The sequence below is a fragment of the Puma concolor genome, chromosome D2, assembly GCF_028749965.1.
Source record: "Puma concolor isolate L17-30 chromosome D2, mPumCon1.1.hap2, whole genome shotgun sequence".
Lineage (NCBI taxonomy): Eukaryota > Metazoa > Chordata > Mammalia > Carnivora > Felidae > Puma > Puma concolor.
Genome location: NC_141677.1, coordinates 73,878,869 through 73,901,023, shown reverse-complemented (window position 1 = coordinate 73,901,023; position 22,155 = coordinate 73,878,869). Strand labels below are relative to the sequence as shown.

The window sequence follows — 22,155 nt, the reverse complement described above, 5'->3', positions numbered from 1 at the left end:
CTCTACAGAGCTGTGGCGTGGGATTGCATTTAGCCCTGCTGAACAGTCACAACAGATATTATTTTTTTATGTTTTTAAACTGCAAGCATTATTAAACAAAAAGAATGCCCACTAATTCTGTCATCACACTTTATTGGACCTAGTAAATAACACTTATATCCATTTAAATCAGATTTCAGCTCCTCAAGCATGTGCAATTCACATCAAAATGGCGGCAGAAGTCCAAGAACTAAAATTTAAAAAATGAACATTCATTCCTCTATCAGTGTTGTGGGGGTGAGTATGAGTTTAAGAATCTGTGGTTTTCTTTTCAAAATTTGGCTCTGACTCTTACCAGCTCCATGACTTTAGCTGATTGCTGACCTTTCTGGATCCCAGTGCCCTCCACTGTAAAATAAGGCTAACCCCGGGTGGTCAGGCTATTGTGTGTTAAATGATGCAGGCCTCTGAAGCATCGCAACAGTGACTGGGTCTAAGTGAATGCAGTCGTTGTCAATACCTTGTCTGGGGCAGTTAGACATGGGCCGCTGTTTCTCCTCTCCTCCTCTGTGCCGAACACCAAGACATCATGATGAAGATCAGTCTATAGGTGATTGGAGCCACGGTGTGTGGCACTTGGGATTCATTCATTCATTCACTCATTCACTCATTCAGGAAATATTTATCGGACATTTACTTGGTGCCAGACGTCAAGCCAATCCTGGGCGCTCATCTTCTTATGGTGGAGACAGGACTATTAACAAGGTGAAGACATAAACTAGGAAATGTAGGAGAGAACATGTGGGCGGGAAGGCCAAAGTGGACGCCCTCCTTGGGGCTCAGAGCCAGTGAAGCAACGCTGGGGGGGAAGCTCCCCCCTGAGAGCACTGTGAGTGGGTCACAAGAAGCCCTAAGGCCACCTTGTTGGATAGAGTGGTTGAGGGGACAGTTTACTAGAAAATAACTTATGTGGACCATGGAAATCAGCTCCGTGGCCCTAAAGAATAAAGGGAGAAATGTTCTTTGAAATTCAGCTGAGAGCTTTAGGGAAATTGGAGCTGGGAGTATGGGGGAGGGGCGGCTGTTGACCAGAGGATATGCAAAGTGAGAATGGATTACTAAAGGGAGTTTAGATTTTCTGAAAAAGGGAGCATTAACCTCTGATGGCAATGGAATAAGTGATATATTCTTTTGACGCGTAACACCGCAATTCCCTGTCTCCTGAGCATTGCCCCATCCAGGAAGGAAGATATTAGGGACTAGCTGTTTGCAGAGCTCAAAGTCTCTGTTGACCTTAAAACAACTTGCCTGGAAGAAAAACGACCTAGTGTATATTTACTATTGAACATAATTTTCCTTAGGAAGTCTGCAACCCTATTAAAGATTAATAGGGAATCTTATTTTCATATGTTTCTGCTTAAAGTCTGTTTGTGCAAGTGTAGGCTGTGAGCCATTCAGACATCCATTTACCTTCTTTCCCCACCCCCTCCCAGGGCAGGCAGAAGTTAGGTTCCTTTAATGTGCGGAAGGTGAATTAACATTCTGCTGAGCAGAGCTTGGAGCTTGGGACTCAGGTACCACAGAGGTATTTAGTGCTTGTCCTCTGGGGGCAAGGGCAAGGGGAGGAATTTTGCAAATTATTAAACTCAAGAGAGCATGTGTAATTTCAATTTTTCATCTTCTGGGAACCCCCCAAAGAAGCGAGGTTTGACTGAAGGAGGCCAGACGGCATTTGGGATAATTTCTAGAATTTACCTGTGTTTCTCTGAAGTAATTAGAGTTCAGTTTCTCTGGCTATAAACATCACCATGCGACACTTCTTTCTGAGCATACAGACGGCACCCTTTTACATTTATACAGGCCTGATGCTAGCCAGCTCGGTAGAGGGTCACATATGGGGACCACGTGTAGTGACCTGTAGAATTGCTCTGACCTGTTTCCGTGAGTGTGACTCCGTTGGCCTATAAAACACATTTCTCTGCTAGAGGATGTGGAAGACTCATAGGAGACATCTCTCTTGGGTCTTAATGGTAGGAATGAGCCTGATGTTAATCATGAGTGTATCGAGTATGTGTAGACCTCAAACAGGTGGATTTGACCTCAAGACAAAGCATCTTATATGGCGAGTTATTAGCAGATGAATTATAAGAAAAATGTCAGTGTGGCTGTCCCTACCTTAGGGCTTCATAGAGGTCTCAGGATCAGTGTGACCTTCTGGGCTGGTCCAGAGCAGAACAGAAAACACAGCACAGATGAGTCCTCTTCTCGTAGTGTTGAAGGACTTAACTGTCATTTAACTGGAGTAAGTGAAGCTTCAGGGAAGTTAAGGTACTCACCCCAAACGCCATGTTTAGCAAGTGGCCGCGTTGAAATCGGGTCCTGGTCCATTTTCAAATTCTATATTCAAAATCTCTACTGTGCACTGACATTTAGTAGTGTTTTCGTTTTCTGTCGCTGCTGTGGCAGATTACCACAAACCTGGTGGCTTTCACACAGATTTATTCTCTTACCTTTCCAGACATCAGCAGCCCTGCACAGGTCTCACCGGGCTGAAATCAAAGTGCCCTCTGGACTGAGCTCCTTTTGGAGGCTCTAGGGGTGAATCCGTTTCCTTGACTTTTTCCCACTCCTTGGCTCTTGGCCCCTGCCCCATCTTCAAAATCAGCAAAAGCTGGTCTAGTCTTTTGCACATGGTGTCTGACCTCCTCATCTGCCTTCCTCCTCCACTTTTAAAGATCTTATGATTACACTGAGCCTACCTGGATGATGCAGGACATTCTGCTCACCTCAGGATCTAAAACTACAATCACATGTGCAAAAAGGCCCTCGCATGATGTCAGGTAACCTATTCCATGGTTCCAGGGACTACAGTGGAGTGTAGACATCTTATTCTGCCTATGGTAGGTTTCCTTATGAGGTATGTTTTTAATTTTTGATAAATCATGAATCCTAGAACCAGTTTTTCCCGAGTCGTTGCTAGAAAGCACAGAGCCAAATATGTAGCTTTTAGCTTGCCAAGGGTGTGTGTGCATTTTTTCCTGGCCGTACCACTGCTTCTGTCTTATCTTTAAGTGGCCCCAAACATCCTCACTCATTTTTACGTGTATTCTGTTGCATCAAAGCTACATCTAAGTGCATCTCAAAATTCTTTCTGAAGTGAGAGAGTGGGCATAAAAAATTAAGTGAAATCATAGTGGGTGACCTTTGCTGCCCCAGGATTCCTGAGCAGTTGGCTTGGAGCTTCTTAGGTTCCAGGATAAACGTGAGGCAACTTTTGTACTTCGCTCCTAAAGATGGAGGTTCCTGCAGAATTTTACAAAGCAAATTCATACCATGTTGGTCTGGGGCTTTTAAGGCACAGTTCTATGGGTGAAACGTTGGCGGAACATCTAGATTTCGGTGCCCAAGGAGAAACCTGGTGGCCAAAAGTCACAAAACTGATCACTAAAGTTGCCCTGCAGCCATACAAAAGACTTATTGGATAAGATTGACTCTTAAAAGAGTTTTAGCATATTTGTCACAGATGGCTATTGGGTATCTGAAAGCTTTATGATAATTTAATCATCCAGAAAACCTCCAGTTTCTTTTCTCCCTTGATTTCTTCCTGTAGAAACAAACACGGCCAAAGCTAAGTTTTCTGCACCAAAGGACGTGTTGTGGCATGGATAATACAAAACAACTTTATTTGACTTGGGGATGCAGCATGGGACTGTTTGAGGAGTTTCGGCGCCCTACTGTGACTTACGGCCTGCTTTTGCTATGACCATTAGTGTGTGCCTTGGAGAGATTGGTGAGGGTGGTCAGGGAGTGCTGGCTGGAAGACAGCTCTGGGGTATCCCATCCGAGGCTGCCAAGAGCCCCTTCACCGTCGGAGTGGACTCCCTTGCCAGCTGCCATAGCTTGCTTTTCAAATTTGCCACGTAGAGATTAGCTGTCAAGCTCTGTCAGCCACTCTGCAGATGTTGATTGACAGCTGTCAGTGTTCATGCAGGGTGGCTTCGTGAGGGATGCCGAGATCGATCAGATGGTGACCCGACTTCCTTCAGGGGGCTGCTGCTGCTTGATGTCATCAGAGAGGCTAAGGATATATTGCACCTCTGTCCTGAAGCCTGCTTGCCCTGAGTCCCCACCCTGGAGAGACACCCCAAGCAGGACATAGGGACCAGAGCCATGTGTGACTTCACCTGCATCTCCCAAAGTCCTTCCTTGGTAGGTCAGGCTTTGTCACAGCACTGTGGATCATGCCCAGAGGGCGATGTCCCTAGCCTTCTGTGACCCTGATGCTGGGCCCAGAGCTACCAAGGTAGTGGATAAGCAGTTGTGATCAGGGTTCTCCAGTACGAGTGAGGAGGGAGAGGGGTGTTTGTTCAATGGGTTATAGCCTCCAAGTATCAGGATGAAGCTGACCAGGATGAAGCCGACAGGCATTGATCTCTACTTGGCCACAAGGGCCATCTTGTCCCAGGAAACAGCATCAGACAAGGCTTCTTGGACCTCACAGTACTCTTCTCGAAAAATGTGGGATTGCAGTTTGGCTGAGTCAATGAGAAGTGTGTTAAGTGGCTGAGGCTTTGAAAATCCCGCCAGGAGTGGGAGCCCACATGAAAGGGCTGAGAAACTCAAGATGTGCAGAGCTTTGAGTGTTTGTGCCTAGGTATGTGAACCCGCCCCAGGGCTTTTGCTCTGGAGTGGCCACACTCACTCCCAGGCCTGGGGAAGACTGGCTTTCTGAAGGGTGGCCTGACTACCCCCCTCCCCAGCTCCACAGACTGCCCCCCGGAGAACATGCTGGGCTTTTGCTCTAAGAGGCCTGTGTGCACACCACAAAGTGGGGAACAGCAAGGCAAGAAAACACCTCTGCAAAATGTCTTGAATATAGGCTCTGATTTGCTGGAGGATGTTTTCCAGATGTTCTCCAGTAGGCTGCTGGGGGAAGAAGGGCTAAGGTAATTTTCTAAAAACAGAAAGAGAAAAATCTGTTTTGTGTCACTGTACCAGAAAATCACCATTCCAGAACTCTTGCTTTGTCTTCCCGGCTCTAATATTAGCAGCATGTTTTTCAAATTATTTTTATTCTGCGTAAGAGATGAACGGCATTAAGAAACTTACTGATATTTAGTTGTTTAAAAATATGTCTGTTCCCCTAACCCCCAGAGGAATAAATAGCTTTTTTTAAAAATGACTTTTTTCTATGAGCTCATAGGACTGCTGGGTATTAGGTAACACTGCAGGATTCCTGGCTTCAGACTTCTCAAATTTGTGTTGGTCAGAGTCGCCTTCAGTTACCCAGATGTAGCCCGAGTCTGTGATATAGGGGCCAGTGGAAGACAGGCTAAGATGTGCATTTCTCAGTGTTGAGCTTGCTGTGGGTTGTTTTGCAGCAAGGGCTTAACGTTGGAATGGGCTAGGAATTGGGGAGCAAACAGATGAAGGGATGGGAAGTGAAAATGTATCAGGCAATGTGTATTCTGAGTTCCGGGTGAGGCGCTTTTATATAATTTATATAATTCGTTCTCCCAGCAGCCACCTAGAGCGACTGTGGATGGCATCCGCCCCATTCCCCAGGTGAAGAAATGGAGAGTTGGGGAAGTGAACTCATTTGTTTAGGTGTGAGACCCTGAAAGGTGGAGTTGGGGTTAGAAAGAGGTGCGTGTCCCTCTCAGGCCTGGCCTGCTTTGTTTCCTTTAACTTTGTTTCCTTTAATTGAGAAAACTTTCGGAGACTCAATGGCTTGCGCTGAAAACCCAGACTTTAAAGCCCTGATGTTCACATTGGACTCAGAGAAAAATGCTAGTAATTTCTTACACAAACAGCTTAATAAAAGGATCCTGTCTCAAGGTTCTGGCTTTCTACAGGGGGCAGTCAAAGGTCTGCAGTCCTGTGTGGGCAGTCCACAAAGCCCCTTAATTAAGGGAAGCCTAATTCATTGGTAGACTTACCACCCTCCTATGCAGGGTTCTGTCTGCATCCTTGGCCCCTGCTGTGCTCCCGAATGTCATTCAGAGTGTTTGCCGAGGCTGTAAAGTCAGTGGAACATCATTAGGAAGAAGGCTCTGCAGAACAATCTGGTCAAATGATGGGAGGGGGAGAGCAATTATACACTTGATGACTTCAGTCAGATCCCTGGGAACTTCAAATCCAGCACCCTCTGCATATTTCCCTTCCAAGGCTGTCACCTACCATCGGCCACTGCCCACCGTGTGACTCCGACCAAGAGCTTAACCCTTTTAGCCTTCAGCTGTCTTGAGTGTGAGATCAGGGGATCTACTAGAGGAATCTGGGTCTCTGTACTCAAAGGAAACCCAGTGCCTAAGACACTAAAATCATGTGTAATGGAATCATGGATGAGAACAATAATAATGCTTTGAAAACAAGTGTTCTTTTCTTTCTTTTTCTGAGTATCTTGAAGTGTCCCATAGATTGTATTTCTGAAGTGGAAAGGTAACCCAAGAGCTAAGTGGTTCAGCAACGTCTGCAGGAGTTCTGGGTAGTTCATATCAGAGCCTGGATCTCATTCAAAACCTCACAATTCCTCGTCCAGAGTTCAGTTCCACCAACCATGTGGCTTGTGTCCAAGAATGGGATTCATCCTGGAAAAAAAATCCAAAAGAATGGGATGATCCAGGATGAGTTAAACTGGTCATCACTCACATGGTTTTTTTTTTCCACCTGTTTGCCATAACACCTTTTTCCTAAAAATGTTTCTGAAAAAGAAGGTAAATGATTCCCCACGCCCCCCCCCCCCCCCGTCAAAAGACCATATGCTGTTTGAGGAGATTCTCCAAGATTTTATCGTTATAATCATTTTTCTATTTCCAGTTAGCAGCGTGCTTCCTTTAGTATATTTCCTGCATAAACCACTGTTTTCTCTTCAGCAGTTTTCTCTTTCTCTAAGGCTAACTTGGCATTTGCCGGCGTTTTCCTCCTCTCTGAGGGTGGGAATTTTCTCTTTCGGAGGGAGATGCATTTCTACATTACTGCCTATTCATTTCCTTTTCCTTTTCTCAGAGAAAAACAGTCAGGTTCATCACTGCTTGTAGTCATGGAGATTTCATGTCTCCAGAAGAAATCCAATCGTGGAATTTCTTTGTTAATCCCACACTGGACGTTTAAGCTTTTGTGTTTGGATCAGTGCAGCCGAGGCGGGGAAGGCACTGACACAGGTTACAATGTGACTCTTAACCCAAGATGGGCAGGGGAAGCATGTTCAGCAAGGGCTGTCCTGGGACAGCTGGGGGACGGGAGCTGGGGGGTAGCAGGTGCTCAGACCATAGTTGGCGACTGGACAGATGAAGATCTTAAGCTATAACCATTTGCAAGATGCTCGCATCCCGCCTGTCACCATCTTCCTCGTGGACCTGTCCTCTCCTGCGTTCTCCCCACAGCACCACTGTGTGCTGAGTTACCTGCGCCTTGATTCTGCCCCTCCTTTCTACAGTCTAGAAAACCCGCCTCTAGTAAAACCTGCCTCTAGTAAAACTCACCTAGTAAAACCCTCCTCTCCGTGCATCCTCTTTTCTTCCTCTCCTTCAGGTCCTCAGATCTCCCCACTGGCTCTCCACTGGCTTTAGTCTCCTATTGGCCAATATCCTTTGGCCAGTGTCCTGCTTCCCCATTCCTGCTAGAATGGTGAAGGCACAGAGGAGGTCTCCAGCAAATCTTTGCTGAACACCTGAGCGACCCCGGAGTCTTCCTAATACGCAAACCTGATCACGTTACTTCTCTGTTTAAAAACCTTCAGTGGTTCCCACTGGTTTTAGGATAAAATCCAAACTCTTAGGTCGTTCAAGGCTCTTCACATCCTTGCCAGCATCATCACCCATCACTCACCATTCCCCTCGTGTGGCTCAGCCATCCCAAGTGCACAGCTCACAATGATCTGGGTGATGGCTGTGTTACGTTTAGTAGTTGCAAATGATTTCCGGCTCTGGAGTCTGATGTTGAGTGTGGTCGCGCTCCACCGCAGAGGTCTACAACCTGGTGGGAGTTACTTCACCTCTCTTTGCTTCCGTTTCTTCATCTGTAAAATGGGCTGGTAGGATTACCTTCTAAGGTTGTTATATTAAACGTGTGCCTACATGTCAAGACCTTAAATCAATCTGGCAAGACAAACATTCCATTGTCGTTACCCCGGGAATACCATGAACGTGCTGACTTTGTCACATGCCGCCCCTCCTGCCTGGTATATCCCCTCCACCTTTGTTGGACGGAGTCATCCTGTGACTCTCAGTCCCAATGTCATGGCTTCTCTGAAACCAACATCTAGCTGTGTCGCGTCAAAAGCTTATTAACACGCGGCATCGGTGTTAATATGTGTGCGGTCATATCTTGGTTCTACTGCTCACTATTTGACTCTAGGCTAAACTTGCTAAGATGTGGTTCCCTCCTGAAATTTGGATAAGAAAACAACTGTCCCTACCTTATTAGAGTTGTTGGAAAAAATAAAAAGTGTGTAAAGACATACCTGACACTTAGGAAATACTTCATTCATGTCTGATATTATTTTTATTAGCGGCCTTTCTGTCATTTATCAAGAACTAGCCACTGTATTGTTATCATCTTTTTATTTGTCTCTCTTGGTGGGTTGACTTCAGAGACAGAGAGTTTACTGACTATACCGCAAGCACCTGGCACATCTTTCAGGGGCGGAACCATGGAACTGACAGGTCAGCTGCTTTGTCAGTACATGTAACCAACATGTGACTTTAAGAGATTTCAGAGGCTGGGGTGCCTGGGTGGCTCAGTCAGTTAAGTGTCTGACTTTGGCTCATGGTGACGATCTCATGGTTCGTGGGTTTGAGTCCTGCGTTGGGCTCTATGCTGGCGGTGCAGATCCTGCTTGGAATTCTCTATCTGTCCCTCCCCTGCTCTCTCTCTCTCTCTCTCTCTCTCTCTCTCTCAAAATAAATAAACGTTTAAAAAATAGAGTATTGTGTCCATCTGTAAGAGAAGATGTTAGGAAGGATTAAATAAATAAATAAACCTAAAAAAAGAGAGATTTCAGAGAACTGTGTCCGTCTGTAAGAGAAGATGTTAGGAAGGAAGGGTGTTTGAGGGCCGACTGTTTTCTTTCTTTGGGAGGTACTAAACACGAGATGAAAACTGGTCCTACACCGTTTCATTTGGCCCAAATGACCGGGGATGGAGAGGAAGCCGCACCAGGAGGGTCGGGACCTCACTCCCGAGACATGACGGGTGCTTTGTCAGGAGGATTGAACACATCATAATAGTCCTAAACGGGGTTGTGCAGATACGTAGCAAACACCCGTTTCTCCAAGAACAACACAAAGCCCTCATTTGCGATCACCACGGTGCAAATACTCCTACTATGGTTACTCTCAAACTACCACCATGCTGTTAGCCAACTCGCGAAATCCCTGAAAATACACCAGTTGGCCAGTAATGAGCTGGTTCCAGCACAACGCTGGATAAACTTCCTCTGACTTCAGTGTTTCTCTCAGTAAAATGCAAATCCCCTGAAGTTACCATCCTGTCTCCAAGTAGAGACATCAGTAGGAGGTGGGTCCACTGTGAAAAACAAAACCATGGAAATGTTAGTGTTTTGGCAGTGCTGCATGTGCTCAAAATTAGTTTGAAACTCTTTTCTGTCCACTGGCTGTGTTCCTCTTAGGACCAGGGATCTGTGCCGACAATCTTCTCTCCTAAAGCAGCCTGTCCAGGGTTCTGCTCAGAGCAGTATATCTGGTTTTATCCTCCCCATCAGGGTTATACTCTCTGCAGCAGACTGACTCAATTAGCCCTTCATTCCAGAGTCCAATTGTGAGTCAATTCTGAGGTTGTTAAACAAAATGAATCTGGTGGCATTAGCCTCTCGCTGAAGGATAGTAATCCGCATCACGGCGCTGTTCGGTTAATAGGCTGCTTGAGAGACTACAGGAAACGGGGACTTGGAGACAGAGCGACCATTCGTCCATCTCTGGGGGACAGGCCGGAAGCACGGGACTGTCAGGGAAAGAGAGCCGCTCAGGTTGTGTGCCGAACTAGAGCCCCAGCTGCCTGAACCGCATTTGGCCTTTGCGGAGTTAGGAGCCCAGGAGCACTAGATCATTAACTTTCATGACCGGGAAAATTCTTCTGAAATTAACACTCAGTCCAAGCCGGATGCCATTGGAGCCAGTTGAGTAAGCCTGAGCCACCGTTAGGGATTTCCTCTGAAAAATAAATCCTTTAACCAGGCTACAGAAAATGGCCCGGTTTTATGCCCTTCAGTGTGTTCAATTAGAGTCTGAAAACACCAACTAGGCTTAGACGGTGGGAGATCCGGGCGCCCATACAGGCACGCATAAGCCTCATTTGGAGGATTTCGCCAAACCACTTAGCTTCAGCACCTGCCCCGGGGATTGGCGGTGATGGAACCAGGCACCTATACAGAGCGCACAGATCGGCACAGGTAGTGAGGCTCAGACACCCCTCTTTAAAAGGGTTCAAGGAGAGACCAGCCCCTCACAAACACCGTGCTGCCTTTGCAGTGGCAGTGAACTTAGAGGACTTGGTGGGCCTTCTAACTCTCTTCTAGTTAGAGTCGTAGTAAAGGCACACCTTAATGGGCTTCCTGCGGACATTTTACAAACCTCTGATATCCACACATCCCTCCTCGCTCTGGCCCACGGATGCAAGGTTGTGTCTATCCTCAATATGCTGCGTAAATACAGTTTCTTGCATGGAAAGAAGTAAAAGCAGCCCTGTGTGTGTGTTGGCTGCCGGCGTGGGGAAGCTGAAGTGAAAAAAGCTGGGACAACCATCCATTGTCTCCCATAATTGCTGGATAATTTCAGTTCTCTCGGAGTCCATTGTGTTCTTCACTCAGAAGCAGAGCTGTTGTCTGCTGAGATGACCTCAGAGGTGGCCCCGTCCTCATTCAGGATTTCTCCAACAATACCCTCTTCAGATTGAAAAACAGCCAGTTAGCCACAAACAGTCCTCTTCCTCGCCCGACCAGCGTGTCTGTTGTCCCTCTTCACCCCCTTGGGTCTCTGCCATGTCGCCCCCGCTCAGGGCTTCCCAGTGGACTGTGTGGGTCCCTGGGGAGTCCCCAAACTGCAGATACGTACAGTAGTTGGTCAGTGGTTCCTCCATGCACCGCCTCCCACCAAAGGCCCAGTCACACAGTGACACCTCACCCAGAGCCAGCGTCCCTGTCCCTCCTTCTTTCCCCTCCAGTTCTGGAGAGACGAGCCCTTCCTCCATGTCACTTGGCTGGAATAAATCTCTGTCCCCTGGGCTGTTGGATGAGAGATAACTTACAAGACAAATGCACGTATTTTTAAAGCCAGCAGGAATTACGGGAGCAGATGGGCTGTAGGATCCTATTTTGATGCCAGGGACATGTTTCTGTATAAAGTAAATATTTTCCCAGTGTGGATCTCTGGTGAGTGTGTAGAGAAGCATATTTCCTAAAGATGCAAATAAGTCTGTCAGAAATAAATATTGAATGCAAACTTCAAAGCATCTAGATTTCTCCCGTTATAGGCCCTGAAGACTTCTCTGCAAATAAGCAGACACACAGGTAGGCAAGGGCCGGTTGAAGGCGGGGACAGCAAGGCGGGCAGGGGAGGTATATAAGAGAGAATGCTAACATCCTAAGAGTTCACATTTTATTTATTTATGTAATTTTTTTTTTTTTTTTTTTTGGTGTGGACAAAGGCTTGTCAACGAAGGAATAAAGTTACGTTTGTCCAGGAGCTAATGTAGGGTATTTCAAATCACACCCTTTTTGCCCTTTCTTCCCACTGTAGATCTCGCCTTGCGGATTTTTTTACCAACTGCCAACCGGAGTCAAGGTCTGCCAGCAGCTGCCTAAAGGAAAACTATGCTGACTGCCTCCTCGCCTACTCAGGGCTTATTGGTAAGATCGGGGAGAAGCGGGACGGGAGGAAAGTCTGGTTTACAAATACTCACAGACTCTTCCCGTTGTAGCCTGTCACTGCCTGTGAAAGGAAGAATCTCCCGGTCACCCTCTGTGCTGGGGCTTTGCTGTTAAGCCCTATAGGACTCACCTTTAAAAAAAAAATAAGGCAACTGAGGATCCTGGATATGCAAGGGCAGAGGCAGGAAGCAGGGAGTGTTGCAGTGCAGGTGAACTACAGTATGAGCACCTGACAAGCATCTCAGGTGGAGAACTGACCACACAGAACAACAGCAAGAAAGAAAGCATGGCTGTGGAAGAGGGAAGCAAGTCAAACCAATTTAACTGAATTAGAGAACGTGGAAGTCATTCGGTCTGGGGACATAGAAAAGGCTGTTCCCCAGAAATGGCCCTTTGGAAATAAAACCCCTAACTAACTGGGGTCCTTCTCGCCATTGGTATTCTTGGTAACTCAGCTCCTGGTATGCAGGGAGTGATTTAGCCTAAAATTTCCCTCTGAGAACAGATATAGCGGAAACAGTGTTTTCTGCCTCTCAAGACCCAAGAAGAACCAGGTTCTGGGCATTCAGGGCAACAGCACAGTTAGGGTACCAGTGAGTTAGAAGAGTCACAAGCGAGGCAAATTTGTGTCTGTGGATAAAGGGGTAGGCAGGAAGAAAGGCAGGTGTTCCGGATCCTGGGGCCTGAAGAAGCCTCGATGGCAGGGCTCCGTCACGATTGACATTTGAGGAAAAACGCGTAGTGAAGGCTGTGGAGGGGTGAGGAAAATCACAGTCGTCAGAAGTGTGATGGCTCAGCCATGGTGTGTGTTCCTGTCAGGATCGCACAAGTCACCAGGCGGGAAGAACTTCCCACCAAGAATGACAGCACGGACTACAGTTTTTGTCACCAGAGTGCCTTCAGCAAGAGCTTTTGAGAAAAACATCAGCGATGGTACTTAATGCAGGCATATTACAGGTGCCTGCACACCCATCCCAGAGTTTTTTGAAAGGACACCTGTGTTCTCTTGGGCAATGCCTTTCACCGGTGTTGTTTACCATTTTTGTGTATGTGTTCCAATGAGTGTATCTTCCTTGAGTCAGTATTCCACATTTGCATTCACCCTTTCCTTTTCTTAAGTCTCTAGTAGGGGTTACTTACCAACTATGGAATTATAGGTTTAAGAACCAATGGAAATAATTAAGGCATGCTCATTATAAAAAGTTAAAAAAATACAGAGAAACCCAAGGAGACAGTAGGAAGGATCTACAACTCTACTCCCAGACCTAATCACTATTAACACCTTAGTCCATATCCTTCCAGGTATACATGCTCATTAAATCCTCCATGAGTAGACAAGGCATGTTGCTGCCAGGCATTTCTGGCTTGGCAAACCATTACATGCCTGAGGTTGATGAAATACTCATCGCGTAATGGAATGAAATGGTTGAGGCAACGCACTTTACAGACCAAAATTAACTTCCCTCTTGGGTCTGGATCTTTCCCTCTGCATTGGTTCTAACTTCTTTTAGGACAAAGCCTGTGCCCACTTTTTCCATGTTGTCCGAGATCCACAATGGTGCCAGGCATTCAGTGGTTTCTTAGTACACATGTTTTAACCTCTTGACTCAGTGTTTGGGGTGCCTTTTCCTTTCTCACTCAAAGTTAGGTGCTCACTGTCTGCTGTGGGTCAAAGTTCCCATCACAGAGTATAATGGGAGATCATGTAGTTCAGATTGGTAAGGAACGTAGGGCAAAGAAGATATGTCCTTGACCCAGAAGAGCTCACAAAGCAATTTTTCTTCTGTCTATGAACCAAATATATCCTGTGGATCACTGACCACCTATTACTCCTTACATCCACAAAAATGTATAAAAACAGAAGGCTTCTTGGCATGAATAGGCATCGCCTGGTGCAAGCCACCCAGAAGAAGACATTTGGGTTGTATTAAGTATAAATTCATTGTTTATTTGCTCCAGCACAGAACTCATCAGAAAAACCATGAACACAAGACGATGTAGGCAAGAGAGACCACCCAGCATTTCTTTGAGGACTTTTGAGGACTATTGAGACAATACTCTAGAAGCCATCAGCTTAGAGAATTTCCGTTGTTTATTTCCAATTCCTTCACAATTTGGAAGACTTTATTTTAAATCAGTTGAGAGTCTGGTGACCAGAGGCCTTGTTATATATGTTCAGGATGTGTGGTAACCCAAAGGATAGCATCTAAGCTTCCCGTGTTGCTTTGAAGAAGCCATTTGCTTCCAAGGAAAGTGGATTCAAAGTCCTAAAAGGATTTTTAAGATATGTAAAACCAGTTCTATCTATTTATGAAGATTAATGACATTTTCGAGAAAATGCAAGGGATTTGGGAACTCATGCATTCTAAGTTAATTCTCTCCTACTCCATAACATCCATACCATTTGTGCAGAAAAAAAAATACCCTAAGCGCAGCTGAAGGAGTTCTGTTACAATTTTTTAAGTAAATGTGTAAATTATTTTATGTGCTCAAGATAAATTGCCAAGAAAATGCACTGCTTAACATAATTTCCCACTCAGCAAACACAATGTTTGTAATTATCCATGGTGCATCCACCATCAGAGGAACATTTGTTTTCTCTTTTAGGCTATAGAAAAGTCTGTATCATCACACAAGAAGAACAAGATGCCTTGTTTTTACTTTTTTAGGTACAGTCATGACCCCCAACTACATAGACTCCAGTAGCCTCAGCGTGGCCCCATGGTGTGACTGCAACAACAGTGGGAATGATCTGGAAGAGTGCTTCAAATTTTTGAACTTCTTCAAGGACAATACATGTCTCAGTGAGTTTAAAAAAAAAAAAAAGGAAGGAAACACAAGCATGCTCTCCTCTCTGTGTTCAAGCTGTACCTTCATGTCTCTTGGGTCTGCCTCTTCTCTCTCTCTGTCTCTCTCACTCTCTCTCTTTCTGTCGCTTTTTTTCCTGATCTCTGATGGTGAACCCAGCATCTCTTGGCCACACTACGCAACGCAGCAGGGAACAGAGCAAGTCAGTGCTGCTAAGTCTGTGAATCCAAAGGCCTAAGAGAGCAAGAGATTCAAACAACGGAGGGTACATTATGTGGATAGAACACTCCTACCCACAGATCAAATTTTGATCTTGGCAACCAGCACAAAGTCTGTTCCAAAGGTTCTTAAAACCTGGGCACGATATACGATGTGAGAAGCTCAGACAAATTAGATGGGGGTAGGCCTCCAAGGGCTCTCTGAGAAAAATTAGAACGTTAACATCAATAACCCCCTGGATGATCAGGATTGGCTCAGAGGAGAAGCAACAATTCTTGAGTGAGATAAGCTGGCCATGTGGCCAGGAGCCTCAGGATGTGTTATCTCGGGAGAGAGAGTTGAGCACTAAGGGGGCTCCTGCTTGGAAATAGTTTTGGCTCTGATTGTGGTGTCCTTCAGGCAGTTAGAAAACACGTTTCCCAAAGGGTGAGGGATAGAGAGAATTGTTCAGGTGTGAACAATGGGCATGCGTCGGACTGGGCCAGGTCTCCCTTTTATCCACTGAGATGTGCACACTGGAGGTGACAGTCCAGCTGAGATGCTTGAGTACCTCACTCACACGTTGTGGCAGCCACCTTTAATTTATTGGGAACCTTCGACTCACTCTATAGGGAGTGCAATATATATATTACCTCATTTTATAATCTGGGCAAGAGCCCTCGGAGATATGGGTATTATTGTCTCCATTTCACAGTTGAGTAAACAGCTGTTTATTTGTATAGACCATCCGTGCAATGGTGGATCTGAAGCCCGAGTGCCTTTCTCTGCAGCCCCTGAGGGCTAGGTACTTTTAATACCTAGGTACTTTTAATAATGCTAGTACTAGGTACTTTTAATAATGCGGCTATAACCAAATGTTTTGATCATCTTAAAACTAACACAAGCTTCTGGACACCTAAGTGAAATTGAAAATCACACACATATTCAGAAGTGCGGAGACATTTGCTAAGATGCTGGGTGTACCGCTGAATTGTACCTCGGATCTCTTGTTTGGTCTTGACTTAAAAAGAAGAAATGTATGTATATATCCCTCTTTTCCACATCCTGCATAGTCTTCTGGTAGAATGCAAGTTTTAATGAAGATAAAGCAGTGACAACATAGGTTAGTGTGGCAGAAGATCATACTCACACTGGCTGGACAACTCCTCTTTCGTGGAGAAATTAAAGGTGTCCCCGCTTAATAATATTTTGGTGAAGGGGAGAATAGTCCGGCATCTTTTTGCTAATGACTTTTCAATAAAAATAAACACATTTGGTCTTCAATAGGGACCAAAGCCAGCCAGAATTTTTCATAGTCATTCCATTTATACTTTGATCAGAAAGGGCACGGCATACCAAAGACACAGCACCTGTAAATTCACTCTCTGGCAAAAGACTCCAGAGTAGAAGGATTTGACATTTGTAGGTTCCACCTCAAATGCATTAACCTAATTCTTCTGCCTTCAGATTAGCCGGAGCTCTCCCAGACGCCTCTGTCGTGAGCACAACTTTAACCGATTGTTTATTTCTGGTTATTGGGAGTGGGGGGAGGAACAGTTGGTTTTAAGCCAAAATACCTGGCCAAGATGAGGGGAAGAGAGAGAAGAATGAGCTTGCGGTGGAGGTAAGTTAGCAGTTACTGTCACTCGGGTCTTTCTCCAGAAGCTACTTTCACCTCCTGGACCACTGTATCTGAACTGCGGTTCCCCATTCCATTCTTACTGCTGCTTCTTTTCTTTTTAAGTTTCTTAATTTTGAGAGAGAGAGAGAGAGAGAGAGAGAGAGAGAGAGAATCCCAAACAGGCTCCGCACCATCAGCACAGAACCCGATGTGGGGCTTGAACTCACAAACCCGTGCCGAAATCAGGAGTCATGCCCTACTCCTGCGTCATCGCCTCCAAGCATTTCTCATCACGGAATGTATTGCATATGTCACTTACATGCCTCTGCAATCCGCATGGGACCCCCGTGAGGGCACGGACTCTTGTCTTTTGTTGCCATCACGGATGTTCACTGCTGCATGTTTAGCACAGAGCAGCTCCTGGCACTTAGTACACATTGCATTCACATTCCATTCAAGTAAATGAATGAGCAAGTGAACCAACTCCCCAAGTGCAAGGCAAACACCCCGGAAAGCACAGGTGGTTCCAATAATTGGGAAGGGGTCTCTTGAATCCACATGAGAGAAAGGAGGGTTGTGCGGTCTGTGGTGCTGGTTGTTCTGGGTTATTCGAGGCAACCAGTCCGCTGCGTCTCTCTTTCTCTGCATTCTACCGAGCCAGTAAGCCGTGTAACACGGCTAGGAGCATAAAAGGTATTTATATTCATTCAAAGCTGTTTCTTACAGCCTAAAAAAACGTAAAGTTTTGGAAAACAAGCTTCCAGTTTGCCTGAACTTAAAGGATAACAATTTTAGAACAAAATGTCACTTCTAAGAGGAAGATTAGGCTTCAATTATTCTGTCTGGTATATCGAAAAAATGCCAGCAAGGAGTCATATATTAACAATTTGCACATTCAGGTCTCAAATGGGGGAGTTTGATTTCTTACACAATGAATATGAAATAAAAAATTCCTAAAGCCAGGCCAAATCCCCGAGGACCTGATTAAAAACTGTTTTTAATTCATTGTGGGGAGGGGAACAACACACAACCAATTTACTCTTGCCATAAAAACAATCTAATCCCATGCAATTGTAATAAGCTTTTAAAGTTCTACATTTTAAACTTTTCATTTAAGCAGGGCTGCTCCTACCTAATTATGCAGATTTTGTTTGGAAGACTGGGAGCGGAAAGGGAAAAAAATAATCTTACTTAAATTTTCACTATATATTGATGAGATTTGGGGTAGAATTTTCTTTTAAAGAAACTGGTTCCATCCGTACTCTGAGCAGTGCCTGGCTCACGGAGGCTGTTCGGAGAGTGTATAGGGTGCTCCATGGTGGTAAGAAATCACAGTTTTCGCTGTGTGATTTCACTGCCTGCCAAATTAGTGTGGATGCCACCAAGTTGCCTCAGTCTCATAATTAAGGAAATGTTACTTTTTCCAAAAAAGCACCAACTAGTTCCCGTTTCGAATAGAATTTTAAGAGCGCGGGAGGATGTTCTTGAAAGATGGGACAGTGATGGGGATCCCAAAATACAGGTTCGAGGCTGGGTTTCAAAGTGATGAGCATTTCTGGGCAAGCATCTTGCTCAGCACCTGGTACATAAATAGGAGCAATATTTGTTGCACGTTGAACGTACCTAAGTGTCCGTCGCAGTGTGTAATGAATGAATTGATTTTTGAGCACCTGACCTGATGGCTGGCTCCCAGCATGTGTAGGGTGGATGGATGGATGGGTTTTGTTCAGAGAAGTCCAATACTGCAATCAGAATTTCTAGCGTGCCTCTCTGGCTTCGTGTATCCTGTCTGTTACATTTGCTGCTTGACTTTGAAATTGGATTTCCTCCTGTTTTACTGCAGAAAATGCAATTCAAGCCTTTGGCAATGGCTCCGATGTGACCGTGTGGCAGCCAGCCCTCCCAGTTCAGACCACCACTGCCACCACCACCACAGCCTTCCGGGTCAAGAACAAGCCCCTGGGGCCTGCAGGGTCGGAGAATGAGATCCCCACTCATGTTTTACCACCTTGTGCAAATCTGCAGGTAAGAGCCGAGCCCAAACTCCCAGCTGAAGCTCGCCTCTGGGGGTGGAGGGGCAAACACGGACCAATTTCCTACACTGCATTTAAAGATAGATGGCTGATGATGGAGGGCTGCTCGGGTTTGAATCTTAAAAGTGCATTATAACCACGATAAATGGAGATTGTGAAGTGCCACAGAGTGGGGAGAAAGGTGGATTCTGGAACGGATGCCCATTTCCTGGGAGTGTGACTTTGGTCCAGGTACCCGTAGTTGGCCTTGGTGTCCTCACCTGTAAAATGAGGGGGCTAGGCAGATGAATCTTTAAGCTGTGTGTCTGTGGAGTGAGTGGAAGAGTTGAGTCGGGTACTGATTTGTATATTACACTCATTCTGTGTTCTCTACAAAGCAGCAGCGTATTGAAAGAGAAGGTATTCTTGGGGTTGTCGCCATTGCTGGCATTTAAACCCGACGTGGAGTACTTAATTCTGTCTGAAGGTGAGCCAGAGACAGTGTCGCTAGGGAGGTGTTAACTCCAACGTAGAGTCCTGTATGGCTTCATTCTTCCAGAAGCAGAAGAAAATGCTTTTCCAAAGTAGGAGGAGCCGTGTGGAGCTACCCTACGAAGCCTCTCGTGTGAATAGAGGCCAGGGAGAATGGCTGAGAGATTTCCTTGGGGTTAATCCAGATCTACAAGGGCAGACCCACAATGGCATGCTAACAGTGCTTTCCTGCCTTTAGTCAAAACAGAGCATTTATTTTCCTTTTTATTGATTTTCTTTCGTAGTAACGAGTACTCAGCTATTTAGCAAGACGTTGCATATTTATATGTTTGCGAAATATTTTCACACATTTTACCTTATTGGACGCCATCCTCCTGAGGGTTGTGGAAGACTAATAGTATTATCGCTAGCCTCGTTCTTGCACTTGAGGACACCAGGGCTTGGTGAGGTAACACTTTTGCTGGAGCCTACGGAGTTTGTGTCACAGAACTGGTGCTGGGGATCTAGGAGACTCCTGTTGCTTTCGTGGTTCTTCCTGTATTTGGGAGGGTAGTGGTGACCACATGATAATGTCTGCTTCCTGCCATGCTGGGGAAGGAGTCACGTGCGAGGCCCTGTGATATCACTTCACACTTGTCCCTGCAGTATACCCTCCCTTCTCTCTCCCCACCCTGCTGCCACCAAGGATAAGGCTCACCAGAATGTTCACCAGAAACCTTCTTTTACCAATACCTCCCTGACCCACAATCCCCTTTGTTCCCTATAGACCACTGGGGCAGTGTTTTTGCTTCTGATTTGCTTGCTGTCTTCTCTCCCACAACGTCTCCTCTCTTCTTCTTGGATATGCTACATTTCATTCAGTGACTCTCGTCTCTGCCCCGTCCTCCTATGTCTTCCCCGGGAACATGCCCCCTCGGACACACTCAGACACACTCACACACGGCACTAAGGAGAAGGCAGGCAAGGAAGCCGTGCAGCCTAGGGTCTTCCAGATGTTCTTCATGCTTCTAAAGCATTTCCTGAGTATGTCCAATCTCCAGAGCACTGTGCAGAAACTGCCAGAACTGGGAGGAGGATTGGAGAATATTATAGCATCTAACTGCCCCGTCTTGCAGCGGAGGCCTCAGGCTCAGGAAGGGGAGGTGGCTTGCACAAAGTCCCCCCAGCCGGTGAGAGGAGGGTCTGGAGCCAGACATCGCACCACAGAAACAGGATCTATTCTTTGTCTCCAGCCGGTGCTCAGCGTCCTGCTTCCTCTTAGGTCAGCCTTCGGTTCTTGTTGGGTCCACTCAGATTCTAGCGTCAGGAAAGACAAGCGGCCAGATGAGGGATAGGACCCTGTTGCCATTCAGTGATAATAGTGGGCCACAGAAGATTCTCGGCTGGTAGAAGAGGCAAGCTCTGGCCGCAGCATGACCGGGTTCTTTTCTGCACGTGTCTGAGTGCACAGAGCATGACCGCAGATGCAGCATTTATCCGGTTTATTGAGCTCTTTCCGTGTTTGGGAAACTTCGTGGAGTTGGGTACTCAAAACATTTCTCTCCTCAGTGAACTTAACAAACAATGGACAAGATGCCGCTTGTCAACATTTTGGGAAGGTCAGCCCGAATTCACAGAGGACATTTCAGAAGAATAGCCATCTCTGGAAACTCCACGAAACTAGTTTCCTCCACGAGAGACGACTCTGTTAGCCATAAGGAGGCATTCTCCCCACTTTCCTGTCCCCTGCTCCCCCCGCTCCCCACCAAGAATACGGCGACTGACTTCTGCTTCCTCTGGTGCTTGCGTGCCTTGGCTACACAGTGTTTTGCCGCCGACACATATCTGCCCAGCCACCCCTCCCTACAAGGAGGGCTCTGTGCCACTGCAAGGTTGCCCTGGCAACATCAGGGGACACGTGCGCCCTGTTCCCAAGAAACAGCGCCTTTCCTTCCCCTGTATCAGTGATAGGAAGTCTGCCTCCTAAATAGAGGGCGAAGTAAAATTAGAGTGTGATGTTTATGTCAAGGCTGCCATTTAACTTCTCAGCAGAGGGGAGATGGAAGTGTGGGACTACCGAGGATTGAGCAGGCTGCCCAACTTCTCTACCCTGTGCCACACACACAGAATCCACATGCCTTGGAGCTAAGCCGTATTTCACTTCCAGGGAGCCCTTCAGGTTCCACCACACCTTGCCTTTCTTCCGAAGACAATGACCTCCTTGAGCCTGTTTTAGCACATGTGAGGCAGGGAGCAAGGGCATAGGCTCTGCAGCCAAGCTTGTGTTCAGACCCAGGCTCTTATCCTCACTGACATCATGGCTTCTCCAAGACTCAGCTTCTTCCTCTACAAAACTCAAGGATGACCAAGCTGCGAGAGTTGAGGGGATTAATGGGGGTAATGCTTCAGTCCCTGGGGCGGAACGAACACTCCAGAATGGTGCTTTAAAAATGTCCCATGCGATGCCTCATCCCGAGTCAGTTGGCCACCGGGTCCCTTGACGGCAGATGGAGGGTGGTGTTGTGCCTTGCTTGCAGACGTCCTTTCCTTTTCCAAATGAGTCAACTGAGGCAGGGAAAGGCTAGCGATTTAACCAGAATCATGTAGTACTTCTTTGGAAGGGCTGGGATTTTGGACCCAAAGCCAGTGTCCCTCTGCCTTATTCCATGAGCTTGGACAACCTGGGCTCTTTCTTTGAATTAGGAATGGACAGAAAGGAGGAAGTAAAAACCAGAAAAGGAAGTTATGCAGTATTTGTCTTTCAGCAGTTGACTTATTTCACTTAGCATAATGTCCTCCAGGTTCCCGACTTCACTTACATGTAGGATCTAAAAACATCAGGCTTTTAAAGCAGAGTAGAATGGTTGTTACCAGGTGCTGGGTGGTGGGGGAATATAGGGGTGCTGGTCAAAGGTACAGGTTGCAGTTAGGTGGATGGATGGGATCTGCAGCTCTCATATACAGTATGGTGATGATGGCTAACCATACTGTACTGTATACTTGGAACTTGCCAAGAGAGCAGATCTTAATTGTTCTCACTCTCCACCCAAAGTGGTAACCACATCAGGTGACGACACTATGTTTATTAGCTTGATTGTGATAAACCTTTCGTCATGGATACATGCATCAAAACATCACTTGGTGTTCCTTAAATATATACAGTTTTCATTCGTCAGTTA

The 22,155-nt window shown here is 46.2% G+C and overlaps 1 protein-coding gene across 2 annotated transcripts in view; it reads left to right on the top strand.

Moving 5' to 3' along the window:
• The window catches only part of GFRA1 (GDNF family receptor alpha 1), a 212,998-nt gene that overhangs the window by 164,978 nt on the left and 25,865 nt on the right, over positions 1–22,155 (top strand). For both annotated transcript variants that reach the window (XM_086680959.1, XM_086680958.1), the window contains 3 exons: positions 11,736–11,845; positions 14,536–14,670; positions 18,337–18,518. In XM_086680959.1, the coding sequence (XP_086537085.1) occupies positions 11,736–11,845; positions 14,536–14,670; positions 18,337–18,518 (427 nt within the window). The remainder of the gene's footprint in view (positions 1–11,735; positions 11,846–14,535; positions 14,671–18,336; positions 18,519–22,155) is intronic.